Raw genomic sequence first — 23,420 nt, 5'->3', positions numbered from 1 at the left:
ACTTTGCCTTCAAATTCGTACATCCTAAACGTAATGTAGAAAATTGCAAAGGAAGATCAGTATTAAGAATCTTTTTTAGTGCTTCATGAAATTCTGTCCAGAAAGGTCTGATCACTGGACACTCCCAGAATACATGCCAGTGATTGGCCTCCTGAAACCCACTGTCTCCAGCACTTGGCATCCCCTCCAGTAAAATGTGCTCTTGCTTAATAAAAAGAAAAATGAATAAAACATTTCCACCCATCCATCCATCCATCCATCCATTTTCATCCACTTATCCAGGGCTGGGTTGCAGGGGCAGCAGGCCAAGCAAAGCGCCCAGGACATCCCTCTCCCCAGCAACACTTTCCAGCTCCTCCTGGGGGACCGCAAGGCGTTCCCAGGCCAGATGAGATATGTAATCCCTCCAGCATGTTCTGGGTCTGCCCCGGGTCCTCCTACCAGTTGGATGTGCCTGAAACACCTCTAACAGGAGGCGCCCAGGAGGCATCCTGATCAGATGCCCGAACCACCTCAACTGACCCCTTTCGACGCGAAGGAGCAGCGGCTCTACTCCGAGCTCCCTCTGGATGTCCGAGCTCCTTACCCTATCTCTAAGGCTGAGCCCAGACACCCTATGAAGGAAACTCAGTTTGGCCGCTTGTATCTGCGATCTCATTCTTTCTGTCACTACCCAGAGCTCATGACCATAGGTGAGGGTTGGGACATAGATCGACCAGTAAATCGAAAGCTTCGCCTTCTGGCTCAGCTCCCTCTTCACCACGACAGACCAGCAGAGCATCACTGCAGAAGCTGCACCAAACCGCCGGTCCATCTCACGCTCCATTCTACCCTCACTCCTTAACATAACCCAAGATACTTGAACTCCCTTGCTTGAGGCACTTGCTGCATTTCCACTGAAATTTACACACATCCAGCCAGTCCTCATTCGATATCGACAAATTACCTTCTCTTTCCCATTTCTTTAAAATGGGTTGGGTTGTCTTGTTGTAAGGCCTTTATAGAGTTTAGAAACAGCACCCTTATTTGAGACATTTTTGTGGGCATCAATAAATACTCTCAGTATTGGATCATTGAAGTCTGTAATATTTCTAAAGTTATGTTCAAAGTGACTGCGTACCTGGAGACAAGACAATAATCTTTCTTAAGGTTTTCAAATTCTTTAAATCGTCTCTCTTATGTAAGGGAACAGAATGTTGTTAATCCTTTTAAAATCCAGGACTTTAATGTATTATCCATTTTATTAGACTTGAAAGCAGGGTCGGAGGCACACCATTGAATAATTGGTCATTTTTGATCAAGTTTATATTCTCCTCTTATCACATTCCAGATTTTTAATTGAGCTGTAATAGAAGTTTTGATATAGCTTTGCTGGCATTTAACATGGTCCCCGTTTACTTAAATCAATCAAAAATGTTTGCCATTCTTGGATTCTTCACGTATTGGAAGCAGGCGATAACAGTTTTCCTCATGAATTCAAGGTAACAAGACATGAATAAGTTAAACATAAATAGCTATTTTGTGTTTGAGGTGTTCCTTCAAACTTATTGACCTGATGATGCGAGACAAGGAGTCGCCAAAGTTACTATTCATCCTGTGTGAAACATTAATGTGTGTTGCAAATATCATGATGATCTATCCTGTTACTTTCAACTAAAAACCAGCAAAATTTGACTCCCATAGTGGTGTTGACGGAAAAATTAAGGAATCAAAGAAGTCATCAGGATTTATCGCCTGGTAACCACGACATTTATCGACAATCCATCCAATACGTGTTCAGCTATTTTCAGTCTGGAGCAAAGTGGTCTGACTCGCTGCTTACAAGGGTAATTACGCCTTTATTACATGCTACATTATGTCTAAATATATAAATGTATATATACATAAAAAGACAATCAGTCAATTTCCCATTTTGTCTTTATTTGAATAACAAAATGGACATCCTACACAGAACACATAATGCAAGTTAACAATACAAAATCTACAAAATGATACAGTGACAAAGTTTTTTTTGTTCGACAGGTATCAACTGTACAGTATAAATGGATACAATACTGTGTTTTTTTCCTTTTAATTGATTCATCTATATTTGGCACTTGACCACAAGATGCTATTGAAGTGAAACATGGGACTGGCATACCTGATCACCTACTTGAAACGTGCAGAAGCCCAGAGAATTTATCACAGCTATTTTGTCCTCCCCAGAGGTCGTCACTCATCTGCCTGTGAAGACTACGATATTTCATGTATGTTTCAGACCAGCAGGTGAAAGTTAAGCAGAATGGAAGCAGTACTATCAGTAAATCCTTCGAAAACACAGTGAGGTTTGGTGGATGCTGCTGTTAACTCGCTACCAACGTCAGCGCATTGTTCTGCGAGTCGTTACTGTGTGTCATAGTCATAAAAATATTGTCACAGTAGCAAACAAAATGTCTTACAATAACATTTGTTTTTAAAACTTGGTGCACATTCATGAGATGAAAAGTCACATTTGCACAAAACTTGGGATTTGCAGATGCTATTGTAGCACCGTTATGACGCATACACCATTGGGAGACTGCTTACACACTGATTACACACAGTACACCCCTTAATGACTGCCAGCACTTCCTGGGAAATATGGTGTCAGCAGAGGGGCATCTTGGGATTAAACTGAGATCTGTAGCTATTTCCTCCCTTAAAAGGACAAAAAAAAGAAGCTACAAACAAATGTAGCGGTGGATATTGGTGGCTGAATGCATAGCAATATGTGTGGTCCTCTCCTTTATAACATCTCTAGCATAAATATGAGTGAATATACTGTACAACTTTCTTTCATATCATATTTGTCAAGTAAAAGAAAATAAAATGTTTATCGTCACATTCCAATAATTTATATGTCAAAAAAAAAATATTCCACTGCGGCAAATCGCCACAGTGTGATCACAGAGTAAAAGAATATATAAGTAACATACTATATATTCATATAACATCTAACTTTTTTCTCTTTTTTTTTTTTTTGCTTATACACGTTGAATCGTAGTTGAAGAAAGAGAATCACAGCTCGGTTTATACGCACGTGTCAAGTTCATGTGTTTATCAGTAAAATGATGATGGAGGTGTGAGTGTAGATTTGTGTGTACGTGTGAGGACACAGAACTTGGCATAAAAAGTCACTTTCAACAGACGGTTGTAATCTGTAGTTGAAATATCCCCCTTCATTTAGAAATCTGAGTCAGTTTTGGTTTGATGTAACATTCATCACAAAAATACATAAAAAAAAAAAAATTTTAAAAAAACGTCTTTCATCCTTTCTAAAATTCTTCTATGGTTAAAAACTACATTTTCCAGATCTCCTGTCTACACACTGTAAGCTGTGAACACTAGTCGTCCCAAACTCACATACTTCATTTCATCCAGTGTTAACGTGAAATTAGACTGCAATACTTTGTGAAGATCTGTCCGTCGTCACTCAAAAAACCCGGGTCAGTTAAAAGGAAACAAAATGATCAGGGATCGTGTTTCAAAAAGAAAAGAATTAAAAGAAACAGCGAACTTGGATTCGGCTAAGTGTACCTCACGAACCTGTTGGATTATCCTTGCCGGCCTTCTTCCCAGACAGACGTAGCAGAACGTTGATTCAGTGTTTAACAAGTCTTTGATGGGATTTCAGTCCTGTGAGTTATGTTAGTACCGTTTATGAGACCCGTGACGTCTGTAGCGCTTGACCTGGCATAGAGGCACATGTACAGTTTGTGCATGTGGGCATCTGAAAGATTATATATGCAGCAGGCTTTGGTATTTGAAGTATGTACAGTTACATGTCGCCTATGTGTGTGTGTGTGTGTGTGTGTGTGCATGTGCATGTGCCTCTAAACCTCAAGTGATCAAATGTCAACAATCTCAGGTGGGTCAGCTGGGAGAGGTTTTGAAAATGTGTTAAATTAAACAAACTGCAATGGGGAAAAAAGTCCAGTTTCCTACTGCCCAGCACTGCTGGGGTCGCACTGAAGCAGTCGCACGATGGAGGGGTCGTTCCTCGCTCCCTCAACAAACTCCTCAAGGGACAGTTTACCTGAGAGAGAGAGAGAGAGAGAGAGAGACGGAGATTATTATTTAACTGTCTTGCTTCTTCGTTACAGCAGATCTAAGATGATCAAGAACAGATTAAAACAAAACAAAGAGTAGATATCTTTCCTGAGGTGATGTGACACGTCATTATCAAAGTTATTTGCCTGCAGTTTGGACTGCAGGAGTGCATGTTCAGAACTTCTCCAATGTTGCCAGACTGGGTGATTATCCACTTCTTTTCCTTAATTTGGAAGATTGTGACCTTTTCTCTTTTTTTTTTAATGAAAAGTTAGGCTATATTTCAATACACTGGCTCATATTCCCCTTTGTGTTGTATGACTGATATTGACAGGGCACCGAGTTCAGTAGTATGGAGTCATAGGAGAGCCATTAAAAAGAATAAATGCGTAATGGAAATATTGAGACACATAAATAAAAAAATAAATAAGTAAATTTATAAAAATGTGAAAGTATCAGGATAAAAAAATAAGTAAGTAAATAAATTAATATAAAGATATTAATAAATATAGACACATAACGAGAAGAATAAATAACTAAATAAAAAAGACAAATAAATAAAAAAATTAATGAGTAAACTAAAGAATGTAGAAATATAAAGAGTAATGAATAAAAAATAAATAAGTAAATAAAGAAATATAAAGATATAAAGAAATATAAAGACAGATAAAGAGAAGAATAAATAACTTAATAAAAAAGACAAATTTAAAAAATGAGTAAACTAAAGAATGTAGAAATACAAAGAGGAATAAATAATAAATAAACAAGTAAATAAAAAAATGTGGAAATACAAATAAAATATAAAAGAATAATTATAGCATTTTTGTTATTTTTCATTTTTGCATCTAAGTAATTATTGTTTTGTATATTTTTAAATGCATTTATTTTATAAAATTTAATTTATTTATTTATAGCCTTTATTTTTTTTTTTTTTTTTTTTTTTTTTTTACTTTGCTGTTTTTATAGCACTCCTATGACTCCTTATAAGTAGGCTCAACATGCAGAGGCTGATAATAGATGACCAATCAGTTTATTATAACCAGGTTGAAACTGTTCTTTTTCAAGTCATCATTTGATCATAGCTGTGTGATAAAAGCCTTTTATGACAGGCTCCAGGCTCTGATCTGTCAGTCAAACCTGGCAACACTGAATTTAATTAAGGCTGATGTAAAATCGATCAACCAATAACAGCCGGAATAAAATAATATGCGATGGATCGCTGTGTTCATACTGTTTCAGCAGAAAACTCTGCTGCAGAGTGAAAGGAAAAATCTGAGAACTAACCATCTCGATTTGTGTCCATCTGCCTGAAGATCTTGTCTGTGCGCTTCTCAGGTGTGGACTCATCCTCAGGCATCTTCATCACCGAGGAAACCATCTTGTAAATAGCCTGAAGATGGGGGACACATCAGAAGGAAATTATTAACACAAGTATCATTATGACAGCTTTTATGTGTCTGACTGCATAGCAGATATCTCAGTCAAATACTCCAACAAACAATACAACCAGAAAGAGTCTACAGTCGGATCACGTTCCATATCAGTTATTCTGTCCAGGAGCACAACTGCAAGCACAGTTGCATCAGCCGGATTGTTGCAAAGTGCAGTGAAATATACAGTATATGCAATCTATCAATCAACTTATCTCCTCAGGGAGGAAGAGAGATAAAGGATTACTTTCATTATGTTTGGCTCTGGGGCCTGATTTGACTCTGCAGAGACACACAGGAAGTCTTCATGTCTAAAAGACGTAGGTTAGGCTTTTAGAATTAAAGATGCATCAAGAAAAGTGAGTGTGTTTGCTTCTGTGAAGGTTTCTGAGATATTTAAAAGCTGCAGCTGTCTTTAACCTTCATATGTGTGACATGTTCCTCATAATAATGAACAGTGTGTTGGCTCATCTGTCCAAATAGCGAAGAACCAGAGCAGCTGTGTTCATCTGCATCACACACACACCACTGAGACGGCGTTTAGAGCCGTAGGTATCATCATTCTTATTATCAGGTAGTTAGTGTTAGATTGTGTGTTGACTTTTTAAATTAGTTGATCAATCAAAGTCTGCAGCCACAAAAACTAAATTATTTAATTACATATAATGATAAGACACAAGCAGCTCCAAGCATTTGAATAGGCGTTAGAAAATGTTTTGCATTTGTAGTAGATAAAGGGATAATTAATTAAAATAATGTAAATTAAAATATCAGTATTTCTGCTGATCTTATCGCTTCATCAAGTAGTTGGCATTAACAGTTATTGTTGTTCTGACGCTAATTTGACAGCTTTATTGAGAAAGATAACTCCAGAAAATAAGGTTACAGAAACTTTATATATAGTTGAAACAAATAAGTAGATTAAATCGACTGACAGAAAATGAATCAATTAATTAGTTTCAGTAATTTATCAAGTAACAATAACATGTAACAGCTTCTTGTATGTCAGCCCTGTCTCTTAGAAATTGTTTTTATACAACTAATTTGAAACAGCAAATATGCTTTTGAGGGAAACAACGCCGACCGAGATTCGTTTTCTCTTAACATAATGAGGAAATGTTGCTAATTAATTAATCTGGCAAGCTGCAAAAATGTTCAGCAAAATGTTCACTGACAACATATTTAATTTGTTTTACCCCCAAAAAAGGCAACACATTTGTAATACACTGTCTACCATTATTATTTTATTATGACCTTTCTTATTAACATTTGTCCAAAATCATGATTTTTCCCTAACCTCAATCAAAGTGCTTTTGTGACACGAGTATGGACGCCAACCCGAAGTCCTAGTGTCACAGTGTATCTCCATTATTTCCCCTGACCATCTCCCTGCACGTTCACTGATGTAGTGTTTCATTGACTCAAAGAAACGTTGTCTCTGAACATATCCAGGAAACAATTACGTTACCACAACGTAATTATGGATGCATTCTACTACTACTCATACACAAGTGGAATTTCTAGGAGACAGGGTTGGAAATGTGAAGATGTGTTGCTTTTCTGTGTTTTATATCCGGGAAATTTAGTATCTTTCAGTTTTGGAGCATCGGTCAGACGAATTATAATACTTAAGACGCCACATTGGATTCTAGGTAATTGTGATAAACATTATTTACAACTTTTCATGGACATGGGAACCATCAGTCAATCCAAAAAAAAACATAACTTAAGAAATGTTAGTTAAAATAATCATTGGACTGACAGATATTTTGCCCTCTACACATAAACACACACGCTCACTTCACACACTATAAATACAGAACGCTGATTGGAGAATGGGATTACATATTCTTTGGCACTCTGCTTGCTTTAGCACTGCGATGTGTGATGTAACGACATGTGTAAGGGATTGCTGCTGTGTGTGTCTGACGCTCTGACAGAAGTCTGAACCATTTATCCAATAAGACGCGGAGCCCGTGTGAGACTATTTGTTGCAAAGCCACACTGGAGCCGCCGAGGAAACGATGAGGGGACAGCTCTAGAACGGCAGAGCTGATGGATGCAGCACTGCTGAGTCAATAGGAGAATCAGAGGAGGGCCGCTCCCCTCTAGAAATACACCAAAGTGTTATTTAGAGGCGTATGACGGCTTGAGAGGAACTGCTGGTCTCTAAAATTACACAGCAGCTGGTTTTCCTGCTGTGGGCAGCCAAATGGTGCAGAACACAGAGGCAGATGGATATATGATGTAGCAGCTGGTGTGGATGTCTGAGCAAAATGTTGCTTCGCTGCAGGAGAAGTTTTAGGACCAGGGAACATGGCCTTACCATGATGGCCACTGCAATACTGAGGGATATATAAAGCTAGAGAAGCAGAGTCTGAATGGTTGAGTGAAACAGAAATTAACATGGAGGGAACCAAAACAGACCGACACCCAAACAGTAAACCCACCGTTACAATCTCCAGCATCTCTGCCTTGCTAATGTATCCGTTCCCGTCCAGATCGTACATACTGAACGCCCACTTCAGCTTCTGGTCCAGCCGACCACGAGAGGTGACGCTCAGGGCGATGATGAACTCCCTGAAGTCTATAGTCCCATCTCCGTTGGCGTCAAACGTGCGGAAGACGTGCTCGGCAAACTTGGAGGCGTCTCCGTAAGGGAAGAAGTTGGCGTAGATCTTCTTGAACTCCTCCATGGACAGCGCACCGCTGGGGCAGTCCCGCAAGAAGCCCTTGTACCACTCCATGATCTCGTGCTCGGTGAAGTCCGTGTTCTCCATCAGGTCCTGCATGACGTCGGGACGGAGCTTGCTGTTCTGTTTGCCCATGGTCGCTGCTGTTGATGAAGCTGTGGGTGATGTGAGGGCAGCGGCGATTTAGACTGCTGATGGTGAGAGAGAGAAAGAAAGAGAGAAAGAAAAAGGTTGTTAGAAACAATCTGAAATGACCTTGAGCCTTTTTGATGCAAGAGGGAGGAGGAAGGACAGAAATCTTTTTAGTTTTACAAGCAACTTGTAAATGTGACGATAACAGTACTAAAAATAAGTGATTGGTCGTGACACAACATCCACATTGCGAAGACAAAAACGATTAAAACCAGAACAGCTGGACAATAGTGACATTGTTTTAGAGGAACAAATGTTTTACTTCTAACAGCGGAGAGTGGCAGTCTAGATATCTTAGGTGTTGAGACTTAATTTTTGGACACTTTCAGCCAGGCGGGGATCTTTGTCTCCTTCTGGCTGTCCTTCATTTGCTTATAAAGGGGAATACGACTGCTTTCACTGAAGTTGAGGTCATCATCGTTGAAGGACGCCTCCATTTAGGAAACATGATTCATTGTTACTATGGCATTTTCATTGGGTTAACGCAATGGCATAAAATAATAAGAATTTTACCCATAAGCTTAACAAATTATAAGTCAATAATAAATCGACTAATCACAAATACATCTTAAAATACAAAATAATAAATACAATCATAGGACACAGACAATACAGTCTAACAGTACAGTGTGGACACAACACCAACACACATCATCAACATTCACTCTCTGCCTGCTCCTGATGAAAACGTCTGCCTCTTAGCTCCTAAAAACGAGACAGGCTATCATATACCAGCTAAACTGCTAAATAATTTCCTGTGGGAAACCCTGTGGGGAGTTTTGGGATGTCAGAGTGCCCTGACATTATGTGTACATACGCTGTTAACATCACAGTGTTGTTATCACAAAGAGCTGTTATTGAAACTTGAGTAGAAGTGTTACAGGTCCTGAGACATCAGCTGCTCAAAATTGGTCCCTATTAACCTCTGACTTCTAAAAAAGGGACGTCTACATGATGGAAAATGCATTATTCAACACAAACTGTGGATTATACATTGTTTTTGTCAATGGTTTTTCTTCACATCATCTCTAAGTTGAGTGTGTGTTCGTGTGCACATGCACAACAAGAATTCAGTCTTGCACCTGTAGCAGAAGACCACCAAACGTTTTCATGGTGCACAATCACACACAGCTAGCACACACACCCTGCTGATAAGCCCAATGCATGCCAATGTGTCTGTGCGTGCATCTCTGCAGATGCATCTTCCATTTCCTGCAGGAACTACGATGCTGTTGCCTCCACACACACATACACATCCTCTGTATTAATAGTCAAAATATTTTTTGACCTAGTTTGGGTGCTTTTGAAGTAAAACCTGAAGAAACAGACACAATATATGAGAGAAAGCCCTAGAGTCCAATTTGACTTGTGCTTTCCAAGTGTATAAAAAGATGCATACAAGCCACCAGGCTGACCCAACTTGGTGTGTCTAATAAAAATCACACTCCTCTGTAATGAATGAGTCGCTGCAGAAAATGAACAAGGAGCCTTAACACTCGACAGAAGACGCAGTTCATCATTTAACCCTGCAGCTAATGTGCTTAGCACTTTCCCCCGTCAGACCGCTAGCTGCTGCTGAGCTCTCCGGGCTAAAGAGAAGAGAGAGGCTGTTCCAAGCTTAGCTGAGGATAATGACAGATACAATCAGCAATGTCAGGTCAGGCCAAAGCAAATTACTGTGCAGGTAGCTTGTTCCAGGAAGGGAAACAAAAATCTGTCACCTCTGTGTTCCCAGTCAACGTTTGTGCCTCCTCTTGCTTTGTTTAAAGACCCCAGAGCTAAAACATGAAACCGCTGTTGCACTTTACACTGATGCATTAATTAAGACCATCAAGACTGATTGAAAATGAGCTGCCATCACGTTTACTTTGCTGCAAAGTGCGTGCTCTTCTTGCTAATTACAATAAACTTGGCGTTAATGGAAAGCGCTGTTTCAGTGACAAACTCAACAGGAAACAGAGCATCTTGAAAACACTGCACAAACTGACTCAGCAACTTTTAACTTTTAAGTGAAATTGTACGAATGCGAGAAAGCGGATGCAGTTTGAATTAAATTGCATTTTCATTAGTTCTGTTAAGTGCTAATGCGAGGACTCAGTATTCTTCTTCTCCCTTTGTTTCACATTCGTATGTTCCATAAAACAGCCAGCTATAATCCTTTAATTAACTCAGAGTAAACAATGGGCTCTAGCAATGTGGCAGCACCCTCTAATGACTTCCCGGCTGTTACCCCCAGTTCAATTCAATGCCAGCGTGAAAAGGAGATTAACACCTGTTTACACACTCATCGCTCCTGGAAGAAAACACAGCAGCAGCTACACAGCGGGGGTCCAATGTGTACTGCAGATATACAGACTGGAAGTACGTCTGCCTTTAAATTAGACCGAAGCAAACAGTCTAGACCTGAACGGAGCAATGCGGGGGCTGTTGACAGTACAACAATAAAAGCTAAGGTATCAGCTAATATGCTCGTAGATAACTTTATTAAAACAAGACATTTTTTGTGCTCAATATTGTGATGTTTCTCTGTTTTCTGGTGCTTTATAAACCAAATGATTAATCAAGAAGATAATTCACTGGTTAATCAATAATGAAAATAATCATTAGTTGCAGCCTGAGCAAATTTACCACTGAAATACTCCCAAAATCTTCATTTAAAGGCCCGTGAGCACACCCATATTGCATGAACACAGGCGTTTTCAATTATTCTCTCTGATTAGACCTCTTCTCAGGACTGTTTTTCTCACAGCAGACATTTCGGCTCGTCACCGCCGGGGAAGCACAGGTGTAACAAATACTATTGATTACATGTCCTAGTAAGCCATTCCAGTGAGCCAGCATGCACAGCACCAAAACCCTGAAGCTCCTAAATGGACCGCATCGTTATTAAATCATTATTTACACCTGTGCTTTTCCTGCCGTGAGACATCAAAATGTCTGCTGTAAAAAACCTGAGCAACCTGAGCAGAGGAAATAAAGAAAGGAAATAAAGGATTCCCCGGGACAAAGATTGTGAATTATACATAACTGAATGGCGTCATTTCAAAAATACATCTTAAGGGTGTAAATTCAAGTACTGGTGTTCCTGTTTTAGACATAAACTAAAAAACAAAACTAAAACTAGAAAAGTGTGCTCTGTAGAGTGCAGATCTCCAACAGGCGGCTAGAGCTCCCTCACATTCAAGATGGCAGCGAAGATGACAAAACAGGACTTACTTTTCATCATGTATCATGCCTGACTTTAGAGGATCATGACATATCAGGTACAGAATAAATCTGCAGATGCTCTGATTCAAAATGAGACCATCTTTTAGTTTTTGAGCCACAACGAAGACCGAAATGTGGCCCGTTGTTTTTAACTGAGCCCCTACCAGCCGGTTAAGATTGAGGTGTCAGGTTTTTCAACAATTATGAACCGCTGCAACCATGAGAAGTTTTGCACATACAGTCATAAATGTGCACACAAAATCCAAGGCTGATTGGTCCAATAAAGTATTCAAGACTAGCTGAAGACAGACAGATACAAACTCTCAGACACACACCACCGAAAGCATGGTCGGCTCACGCCTGGTGGCGATAACAAGCCAGCAAATACTTGTCAGCTGATTCAACAACTGAATTTGTTACTTGTTAAATTAGATTCACCATAGGACCATGACAGAAGCTCTTACACAACAGCACACAGTGAGACGAACAGCTTGAATTCGTCTTCTCCTGTGTTCAACTTCAACCTCAACTTTACTGATAATCTGCAAACAGCGTCTGACGTCTGTCATATATTTGTGCACAATCTTGAATTTTGCAGCCAGCAAGTGAGACAAAGAGAACAAACCGTAGCCTACATGTTGTAGGCAGAAGGATAATGATCACACTATAGCCTGACTGGACCAAAGTGACATTGGCAGGTATGTTTACATGCAGTTTAATGTGCTGCAGCTAAACTTACATTAGTGGAGCATTTTTCAACATGCTCATTCAACAAGCTGGGGGGAGGACAACAAGTGTGCTAATGTTTGTAAGATCGATAGGAAGGAGACTTTAGCAGGACAGCTAATGTCGGTTCTTCACCATAGAAACCAAGTACACAAAACAACATCACCATAATTTTCCTACTCACTGTATGCACCCAATCAAAGTTAGAAATGTTTCTTGTCGCACCTCAAGCCTGCTTCACTTGGATACATAAATCATGTTTGAGGTATGACTATCAACTGGGAGCATCTCAGTACACAGTCAGTATACCGTGCACACACACAGACACACACAAGACTGTCATTCTGCTAATCAACAGGTTGACGTCATCATGACTACCTCTATTCATTTCATTCACCCGCTCCTTCTTTGTCTCATGCAGTAACCCAGAGCAGCACGTTCTGTGCAACCTGCATTTAAACATTTTAATGGATTGCGAAGCGTTGTCATGATTACTGACCGAACAATCGCTCCTGTTTTTAGCAGGCAGTTGGCAAAAAAACCCAACATATTACTTTACACGCTGTCTTTGATAGCATTTAATTACACTTTCTGTGCAGAACTGACGGCTTGTTTTAATTGTTTGCTTTCAGCTGCGGCTCTAATCATACAGGCGCCTTTCAGCCAAACTGTTTACACACACAGAGCCGACTAAAATGTTTCTCTCCACATGACTCTAAACGACGGAAGCAAGGTTAATTAGTGTTATTTTTACTGGCTTCACAGCAACATATTATAATGACATTTTTCACTTTTTTTTTTTTTTACATTTAATGGAAAATATTATTAATTGACTAATTGGTGACGGAAATAATTCGTTGCAGCTCTATTGTGTCTTATGAACTCGTCTTTGTCTCATACTGGATGCTCTATTATTTTCATATTCACAATTTTACTTATCTATATGTTGATGTTATGCTGGTTTTTAGACAATACAGCTGGGGGTTGTTTGTGTGTGGAGTTTGCATGTCACTCCCTGTGGGTTTTCGCTTCCTCCCACAGTACACAGACATGCAGGTATTGCTCCATGTGTACAGTGTGTATGAGCAAAAATGTAAGTTGTTGTGAGTCTGCCAAACAAGTGTAATGTAATTTAAAATCTAATGCTAGCACTGCACCCCATCCCTCTCTCTCTCCCGTCTATGGATGGATTACTGTTTGGATGGATTACTGAACGGGCCTATCGGGCACAGGCTCAGGGGCTTAAAGTGTCAGGGTGGCCCCCTGGCCTTCACCTGCAAAATGGCACTTGAAGAGACACATACTGACCAGGAAGAGACTCCAAATGATCAGGGAGAGACACAAAATGACTACAAAGAGACACAAAAAGACCAGAAAGACACAAAATGTCGACAAAGGGATGCAAAACAGCTGCAAAGAGACACAATGAAACTCATGACAACTAGGAAAAAAGGGCAAAACAACCACAAAGAGACACAAAACAAATAAAATGAGATGCAAAACAGCTGCAAAGAGACATAAAAGACTTATGACTAAATTAAATGTAAAAAACAGCTCCGAAGAGACACAAAGACACTCAAGGTGACTACAAAAAAAGTGAAACAACCACAGAGACACAAAATGACTACAAAGAGACACAAAGTAAATACAAAGAGATGCAAAACACCTGCAAAGAGACATAAAAGACTTATGATGACTAAATTAGATGAAAAAACAGCTGCAAGGGACATAAAAAGACACAAAATGACTACAAGGAGACACAAAGAGACACAAAATGACTACAGAGACACAAAACAGCTGCAAAGAGACATAAAAAGACACAAAATGACTACAAGGAGACACAAAGAGACACAAAATGACTACAGAGACACAAAACAGCTGCAAAGGGACATAAAAAGACACAAAATGACTACAAGGAGATGCAAAGAGACACAAAATGACTACAAAGACACAAAACAGCAGCAAAAAGGTGCTTAAAAACTCTAAAGTCTGTCTTGCTCCTATGTAGGAGAGGTGCTTGGGCCTTCTCATGTCTGTACCCAGGCTCACTGACTCATAATCCGCCCATGCTCCTGGCTGAAAATTTCTGTGTATGTTAAAAGAAGCAATGATGGGATGAGAGCTCAGACCTCCACCGAACATCCTTTCAACAAGTCACCCCTAAGATCTCAGCTATTCCTGGCTCTCGGAGATCACTGACTACATTTAACTGCTAAGACTCTTACCTGCTGCTGGTGCTGCTGCTGCTGCTGGCAGACCTTTGATGGCCCTATTACATAACCGAGGCTTTGACAAGTGGACAGGTCACGTGATCGAGCCAAGTCTACCTCTGCCACCTCATGAGGTCAAGACAAGCTAGTGGACACCAGGCACTTGCTTAAGCTTGCGAGTGCGTCTGAGAGGAGAACATGCCTGAGATAGAGTGACGTCAGCCTGTGCAGGTATAATCCAGCAGTCACACCAACAGTACACACATGTTGTTCAGCAGAGGACAAGATCAACCTGCTGGGCTTTGAGACAGATTTAACTCCTAAAACCAACAACAACCCTGCATCATAGTCACCTGAAGAGCCAACAACATCATCAGTGGCACCAACAAGAGACTCAAAGTATCTAATGACCACAGCAAGCTACACATCTACAATTATTAAACAATATCCACTCATCTGTAAGCAGGGTAAAAAATTAGCACCATCCACCAGCTGAATGCTGGTAAAATATCCAAGCGGCTCGTAAATTTGCTTCACTCACCAGCCCAAAAAAAAACAGTGGCAGTCTAGTAGCTGGTAAAATTCAAACAGACATTGGCCGGTGGATTAACAAGTTAATTTTGAGCCATGTCTGTAAGACTGCGGCAATTATTTTTATTATTTTATTATTATTACCGTCCAACCAATAGTCCAAAACCCAAAGATTTTACATTAACTATAATATATATATTTTTTAAAAGCAAATCTTCACACTGAGCGTAAACCAGTGACTGTTTAGCATTTTAGTTAATAAAAATTATTATCAATATAGTTGCAGCTTAATTTTCTGTAAACCAAGTTACTGACTTATCATTTAAGCTCTAATATTTGTTAAATATAAATGGTTTCCACTCCAACACAAAGCATTGAAGCAAGCATTCATGGAACATTTAAGTTTCTTTAAATACTGGTACTACCTGAGCCTATATACTTCAATACTTAATTTGAGGAAAATAAATATATTTTAACCCTTTTTCCAGTTAACAACAAATGATAAATTGCTCAAGAAACAATGTTTAAAAGCTTTGCCTGAAAAAATATACATTAGTTAGTAGTGTTGTCACGACACTGGAATTTCTAACTTCGATACAATACCTTGAAAAATATGGATATTTGATACCATTTTCAATACCATGGGGTAAAACTGAGATTGAGTGCATACTTTGTTTTTTTAAATTAATAAATATAACAAGGCTTTAACATGACAGCAGAGAATAGCAGAATAACTGTAGTGAACATTAACAATAAGAGAGAGCCAAAGAGTGCAAGCTGCTACTGGTGTATTGATACTGCGGGAAATGAGTATTGTCACAGTTTCAGATATTACAAATCTATATGTATTTCTGACAACACTATTAGTTGGAAATTTTTACTGATTTAAATAAGTAAGTATCTGAAATAGAGCTAAAACTACAAGCAAATAAATGTATCAGTCAACTAACAGAGAATTTGTTTGGAAACTAATTTAATAATTGATTAATTGTCTTGTAAGTCTTTTTTTTCCCAAGACAAACTGCCCAAAATATTAACTGGTTCCAGCATCAAAAATGTGGATATTTCCTAATTTTCTTAACCTTATATGACTGTAAAATTAATGTATTTGGGTTTTAGACTGTCGGTCGAAGACTGGATTGATCACGAAAATGATCAGCAGATTAATTAATAATGAAAACAACTGTTAGTTGTAAGTAAGCAACCCTGAAACCTTAAGTAGTAGATGCTAGTGTTGTCAAAAATATTGATTTATCAATGCTTATTGGTTTCAGTATTCATTTTTCACTGTATCCATACACCGGTACCAGCTGCAGTTTATCGCTCTCTGTTACTGTCAGTATCGATTTTTAATGTTTACTACAGTCATTCTGCTGTTCTCTGCTACTAAACAAGACGAGGAAGGTCTTCGTTGTCAGGTTATAGCCTTGTTACGTATATATATATATATCTTTTAACGAACGTTTTACATTAAATGCCCTTAATGTCAGTTTTTCCCTGTAGTAGATGTTTGAGTATCGATGTTTTTCAAGGTACTGAATCAAAGTTAGAAATTCCAGTATCGTCACAACTAGGGTTGAAGCTGTATACCGGTTTTAAGATGTACCATGATATAAAAATTGACAGTTATCAAGCCGAGCACATTTGCTTATCTATGAAACTGGACAAATGCAACTGTATTGAGAATATTTTTTTTCCCCACAAAGGAGACTTTTACACAAATTTACATTTTTAAAAAATGGTTTCAAGTTTTAGTTTACTTTTTACACATAATTCCAGTTAAAAAACAGTTTCCAGTTTCACTTATAGTAATGATAGTCATTCCTTTAAGAGCCACTTTGACATATGGTAATAATAATTCTGTAATACTGTGCTATTTTCTGACATGGTTATCATACCATGAAAATCTCACACAACACTATTAGATGCACACTCTAATTACCTGACACATTTCAATATTTAATGCAAAAGTAATGAGGGTTCATATCTTTGCATTCACTAAAAATGACCTGCTTTTATTTTGAAGAGACATCTATTTACTCCTGACATGAAGCAAGAGGATGAAATCCCACACGACTGAGCTGCAGCAGCTGAACGGTTGACTCATTCTTGCTGTTTGAGTCAAAAGCCCTCAACACGGCATTCCTCCTGGAACATCTTGTTGCCTGCTTACGTAACAGGCACAAGTCTCCATTTAGATCCTTCAGGTAAATCTTAAACCAAAGGTCCCACAGATAATCCCAGACAGCAGGAGAAAGCTGAGGGGAGGCCTGACTGAGCAAGGGGGACTGAAAGAGACCCGATGAGCGATAGCGAGTTTATGAATGATACATTCATAATGCAACATGATCCCTCTGTGATCAGCCTGCAGAGCTGAGGCCAGTCATTCTCCACCTAACAGACAGGCAATTATTAGACCTGCAAGATCTGCGAGCTGTTTGCACCCACAGGTCAAAATTAAATAATTAGGTTTAATTTCAGCTGTGATAAAATACCTAAAAACAACAACTTTACTTTATCAGATTAAACCTGTTCAGCCGAGGACAAATTGGAACAAACCTGAGAGGCAGCAGCTCGAGTTAGAGTTAATTTTGATCTCAGGCACAGACACATGATTTTGAGAACTGCAACATCACAAGGAGTCTTTTTTCTCTGCTGTTTAAGCGAGTAATTGATTCTGCAAGAGCACAGAGATGTGTGTTTGATTAACACAGTCCAACAACTGTTTTTACAGCAGCATGGAAAGAAACCATCAGGGAGGAGCTGAAAGCTGAGATTTTTTTGACATTTTTTGCTCAAAGAAATGACTTATCAGTCTGTCTGTCTCCTAGTTAGGGCACAAAAGGGGACAAAAACATAAGGAGCAGGACTCAAAAGAGGCCCCGCGATACGATATCATCACGATACTTGACGTCATGATACAGTATAATTGGGATTTTAATCATTTGGGGATATGCTGAGTATTCCGATAACATAAACTACTGCAATATATTGCAACCAATTACCTTTTTTCAAAAGGAAAACTTGACGAACCCAGGCTGCTGCAAAGGACTCAGCCTACATGGGGCACACACTCTACTGGGTGAGCTAGAGGTCGCCCCACTTCAATCATTTTCATTGCAGCAAAATGGCGTCCCTGTTTTCATACAGTATTGCAAAGCACAGCCAGTATTCCCCTGCCCTAAAAAATATATCAGTCAGTGTGAACGTAATAATAAAGAATCTATGGCCTCCCATGCTTAAGTGTGTACATGAATAAATACATTATCTTGTAGGTGGAGAACATTTATGTGCAATTAAGAAAGCTGTTGACACTAAAAAAGGCGTCGGTTGTTGTCACAACTGACTCTGGACGCTCTGCCAAAGATCAACATCAGTGTAATTAAAGTGCAATTAAGTTCAGTGCAGGCGACAAACGCTGACATGGCAGCAAACTCTCTAACACTACTGAGATCCTACAGCACATCAAAGACTCAACTCAAGACTACTCATTTAATCTCAGACTCACATCTACCTCTGCATATGAGCGACTGAAGACCACCAACAGCATGTTGAGAACATCAAAGTCATGTCAGAGAGCTTAAAGCAACTGAAACTAGCCTCTAGTGTTGAGCACAGAAAGCTTGCACGGTGTGTGTTCTCTGCAACAAATGAGTATACTTAAAAAAGAAAAAGGTTAAAACAAATTAGCCATGACTCTTATAAGTCTGGCGTGTATGAACTACGAGGTTACGAGCTTCTCAGCTGTGCCATTTGTCTCAAATTTTACAGGATCTAAAACGGATGCCCTGCAGGTCTCCTCAACATCTCGACACACCACATACATCAGTCTCTGCAAAGGTCTTCTGCTGGCAGCCCGTTCGCAAACACATGTCAGCAGCACATTTCAAACCACTGTCGAACACAGCACGGCATAGCATTGGGAGCACCAGTGCTCACGTTACAAGTATCGTGAGGAGCGCTGTTCAGTGTAGCATGCTTTAATGGCTCCTTGAATGTCTGACTGCAACTCTATCTCCTGTGTTATTTAGTATAAGGTCAGGGCTGTTGGTTCGACCGGTACCAGAGTCTGTCTGGGGAAACTAACGTCTTCGGCAGAACAACTGCCGCTAAGCAAAAAGGATTACAAAGTCAGGTAAAAGTAAAAGACTGTTTGACTTCTAGAAGTTAAATTAATCTTCCTGATTTGTATAATTTTGATGCCACAGTTTCCTGACATGGATATTTGGTTTAAAGCTGAAACACTTGACTTGACTTTGGCTCCCAGCTTCTCCAGTGTGAGAATTTACTGCTTTTCTTTGTTATTTATGACACTAAATTCAATATATGTTGGTTTCTGGAGTGATGGCCAATAAAATTGGTGATTGATTAACAGATTATGATACCAGAACCAATACCAGTGCCCTCAAAGTAATACCAATACCAATACAGTACCTTATTTGTTACTGTTTTTCTACTTCAGTCAATACCCACATGTGAATGGAAGCATTCAGTTGCGTAAAATGCCAGTGTACTTTCGAATATGTTGGTGGCATCTCGTCACGCTGAACTGTTAACTCTGTCATATACACTTCACCACACCAAAGACTATGTGGGTTTTAGCTGCTAGAATGGTCAGCAACATGTCACATTAAATTAAAGAATATTTGCGGTGACTGGCTGTGAGAAAAACATACAAATAGTCTATTTTTTCTGGATCTGGACAGAAAAGTTTCAAATGCAAGTACTAGCTGATTGGAGAAGTTTCAGTGCTACTTGGTGCAGGGTTATTTGGCCAAAACTTTAAGGCTATGGAGTACGGATACCAAGCAATGTCGGACAAAACAAGAAATTTGAGCACGCCACCAAAGACTCTGAAAATTAAAAATTAGACTGAACAATTCATTGAGAAAATAATCAGCATGTTGGTCTACATATGAAGTAAACATAAGTTACAGCCAGCTTCCCCCAACATAAAACAGTTCACATTAAACTGAGGCTGAAGGTCAAATCACTACTATAACACAAAGTTTCATAGCAACAGCCCTAAAAATAGCCCCAACTTCCTCTTACACTTCCTTAATATTTGTGTTTATCACAACACTACCTTCATTATGGCCTCTATCTGTCATTTCAATGGACATCAGTGGAATGTGAATATTGGCAAAGGCTCCGACACAACTGCCATTACGACTCAAATATTTGCACAATTGACAGGGTTTTATTGTTCTCAACATTTTGTTTCTTTAATGGCAGCCTTCAAATGTAATTGACGTGAATAACAACGTGTTTAAAAATCTGTTTCTCTCCTTGATTATTTCTTAAACCATTTCTTTACTTCTCCAAATCCCATCCATACTGCCTTTGAGAAACCTGAGGCAGCAACTTCATCATAATGCAGCACACATGTCATGAGCTCCCATTGTCAGCCGGAGAGCTTCGTGCGTCAAGGCGCTGCAGAAAACCACAATCATGACAGAGAAGCCATTATGAGGGAGCGAATGAGAACAAGATAAAAAAGTGTCACTGACAACAACTGCAAGAAGGCAGAGCTGCAGCACATTCAGGATTGGACAAACACACACACAAACACACACACACACAATCGCAGCAAATTGTCACTGATTGCACGAGGAGAGTGCTGTTTACTTTGCACTGAATATCTAAAAGGGCGCCTCTCTCTGAAACAGCCTGTTGTAAAGACAAAGGCTACAGAGATGGAAATGTCAATCTGTCCGATGACTAAACAACTCCCACCCCTCTCAGCCACTGATATCTGCTGCACAGCATGTGTGAAAGGCGGCTTTCTATCTTAAATATTATCTGTGTGACAGGCCGAAATCTGTTTCTTTATCTCAGCTTTTGAAGTGCTTTCTTCCCCCTTCAATTTAATCTTTCACTCATCTGTGCTTTCTCCTGATCACTCTCCCCGTCCGATTTCTCTAAAAAAGGTCTAATTCAATTCAAAAGAGCTGTGACTGCTTCACAGACGAACATAACTACAGAGGATGCTGCCACTGTGGTCAGTCTGGCCCAAAACAAACCCACGCACACAAAAATAGAACATCTGTTCAAATTTAGCATCTGCATGTAAGAGTTCAGCATCTTGAAATGTTCGGAGGGATGCTTTTTGACACCAAGGGGGCTATTATCTCGACTCCACCCTTGCGTCAGCACCTCTGCAGGTCTTTAAATTTTCTTGCTGTGTTGTGTTGGCTGCCTGAAGTGAAAGGAGGAGCCAGACGGAGTATTTCACTTCAGTTTTGGTTTAAATTCCCTAAAAACATTTCAGGCATTTGGAAGCCACAGAGCTTTAAAGACAGCAAAACTGGATGTCACAACATGTGTCTGTGATAGTTCTCCGTTTACTGTGTGTGAGTGAACCTATTTCCTCTCATTTCCTGCATCGACTTTTTTTTTTCATCCAGTGAACTCGAGCTCGTCTTATCACTGAAACATTTAATTTTCTCCTCATGCGTTGCTCGTGTCTTTCCACAACACCGCCCGCTCTCGATCACTTCGTCAACACTTCACAGGGACCGCCAGAGGAAATTCAACTACGACAGGTTCTTGTTTAAATCCCACATCAAAACCAAACCAGTGGTGTTCAATTACCACAAGTCACCAGCCAGAAAAAAAGTAAATTTGCACAGAGACTCCTAATTCTACAAGTCACTTTGAGGGGCAGCAAACTTGTCTTCAGTCCTCAGTAGCAGCTTGACTGACTAATGAAAACCTGAAATCAGTATGGTCCACTGATTGCAACTAATCACTAGTCTCATTTGCTGGTTGTTTTTTTGTTTCAATTATTTAGTTTGTATACTGTATAATAGAAAAGCAATACATTCTCATGTTATAGAAGCTGGAACATGTGAATTTATGGCATTTTTATTTTATAAATGACTTGGCCTACACCACATTAGTCGATTAATGGACTTAATGTTTCAGCACTACTTGTTTTATATTGTTTGTGTCTTTGGATTTGGGCTCAAGAGAAACTGCGATCCTTTTTTCGCCCTCACCTTTTGACATTTAATAGACTAAACAATCAATGACTTCGCAATAATTAAAGTTATAATGACTGTAAATAATGGAAAATGGGTTATTTATGCTCTAGTTAAAGACAAGTTTAAGTGTAAAGTTTCTTATTAAACATATTCGAGTAGGAGTAATTTAAACACCTCACTTTGGGCTGAGGGAAACTGCAATTTTTGGGGCCTATAAAACAAGAGAAAGCTACAAATCCTCACTTTTAAGGAGATGAAACCTGCAAGTGTTTAATAACTTTACTAGATGTATAGATGTCTTAAGCTCTGAGTGCTACTTTCTGCCCAAGTCCTTTGTTTCTGAATATTTGGGAACTATAACAGATTGTATAGGAAGTATCACAAACAGCATTCATTCACAATAAAACAGGCATTTCAATTCACTTGTCAAGGTGAAGCACCACCAGTCCATTACTGCTACCTCCTGTCTGCTGCTTTAATCCACTGACTGACTGATGTGTATTTGCTGAAATGAGATACCCTTTCTCATTCAGCCTTGTGTGGTGGCAGGACTCCTTTTTCACTTCCTGTCCTCACTGATTCCTCAATTAAATATGGAGAGTGTGTAAAGACAACGAGCACCTGTACCGGCTCCCCTGGGGGTTCATTTGGGACAGAAGAAGAAGCAGCTTCATCCGATTAGAAATCTAGGTAAAGCTTTATCCGCTGCTAGCATCTTGTAATGCTAGCGAACTGCAAAGTTGTGGAAGAAAATGAGCACACAGTTATTCCTGCTGTGTTATACAGGTGAATAATAGTGTTAGTAAGAGTTTGTGGATGTAAAGTAGCCGCTTCATCCTGTAAACTCACCTGAGCTGCAGACAAAAAAAAGGAAAAAAAAAGGAAAAGTAACAGGAAGCGGGTAAACTGCGAGGGAGGGACAACATTAGCGACAACTTACCTCGTATTTAAGTTGCGGTGGAAGGCCTGTTCAAAGTCTCCCTAATAGTCCATTACCTCGTGTCGAAAAGTTTCAGAGACGAGGGGGGCAACAGGTTGCAGGAGACACTCAGGAGCTGCAGTTTCCCGGCTGCTCTCAGTCCAAACTCTGCCAGGCTTGTTCCGCTGCTCAGACTCCGCTTCGCCCTGCAGCCTCTCGCCGTGACGTCAGGCTGCTCGTCACGTGGTGCCGCGGCGGCCAATGGCAGGGGAAGCCGCGTTGTCCTGGCAACAAGAACCCGGCCCATCCGTGTGATTAGCATGTGAAAAATTCACACACAGAAGTTAGCTGTTTATGTGACTTGTAAACTCTTTAAAACATGGTTATAATATGAATATAAGTACAAGTAGTTCTGTAGTATTAAAGAGTGGCAGTGTAGTGAAGCTGGCGTGTTTTAT

At 39.6% G+C, this 23,420-nt stretch overlaps 1 protein-coding gene across 2 annotated transcripts; it reads right to left on the bottom strand.

The window, feature by feature from the left end:
• Nucleotides 1-1,908: 1,908 nt before the first annotated feature.
• Nucleotides 1,909-23,185, bottom strand: ncaldb (neurocalcin delta b). 2 transcript variants are annotated; one of them, XM_050035055.1, is made up of 4 exons: nucleotides 22,984-23,185; nucleotides 7,949-8,382; nucleotides 5,353-5,458; nucleotides 1,909-4,054 (listed from the first exon to the last, which is right to left on the bottom strand). In XM_050035055.1, exons 2-4 carry the CDS (start codon nucleotides 8,324-8,326, stop codon nucleotides 3,960-3,962), a joined length of 579 nt encoding a protein of 192 aa, XP_049891012.1. In that variant the 5' UTR covers nucleotides 8,327-8,382; nucleotides 22,984-23,185; the 3' UTR covers nucleotides 1,909-3,959. The 2 variants fall into 2 exon arrangements, with proteins under 2 accessions (XP_049891012.1, XP_049891013.1); XM_050035056.1 differs by having other exon boundaries at nucleotides 7,949-8,379.
• Nucleotides 23,186-23,420: the final 235 nt, after the last annotated feature.

The sequence above is a fragment of the Epinephelus moara genome, chromosome 22 (genome assembly GCF_006386435.1).
Source record: "Epinephelus moara isolate mb chromosome 22, YSFRI_EMoa_1.0, whole genome shotgun sequence".
In the NCBI taxonomy this organism is placed as follows: Eukaryota; Metazoa; Chordata; class Actinopteri; order Perciformes; family Serranidae; genus Epinephelus; species Epinephelus moara.
This window is presented reverse-complemented; position numbering and strand designations above follow the sequence as displayed.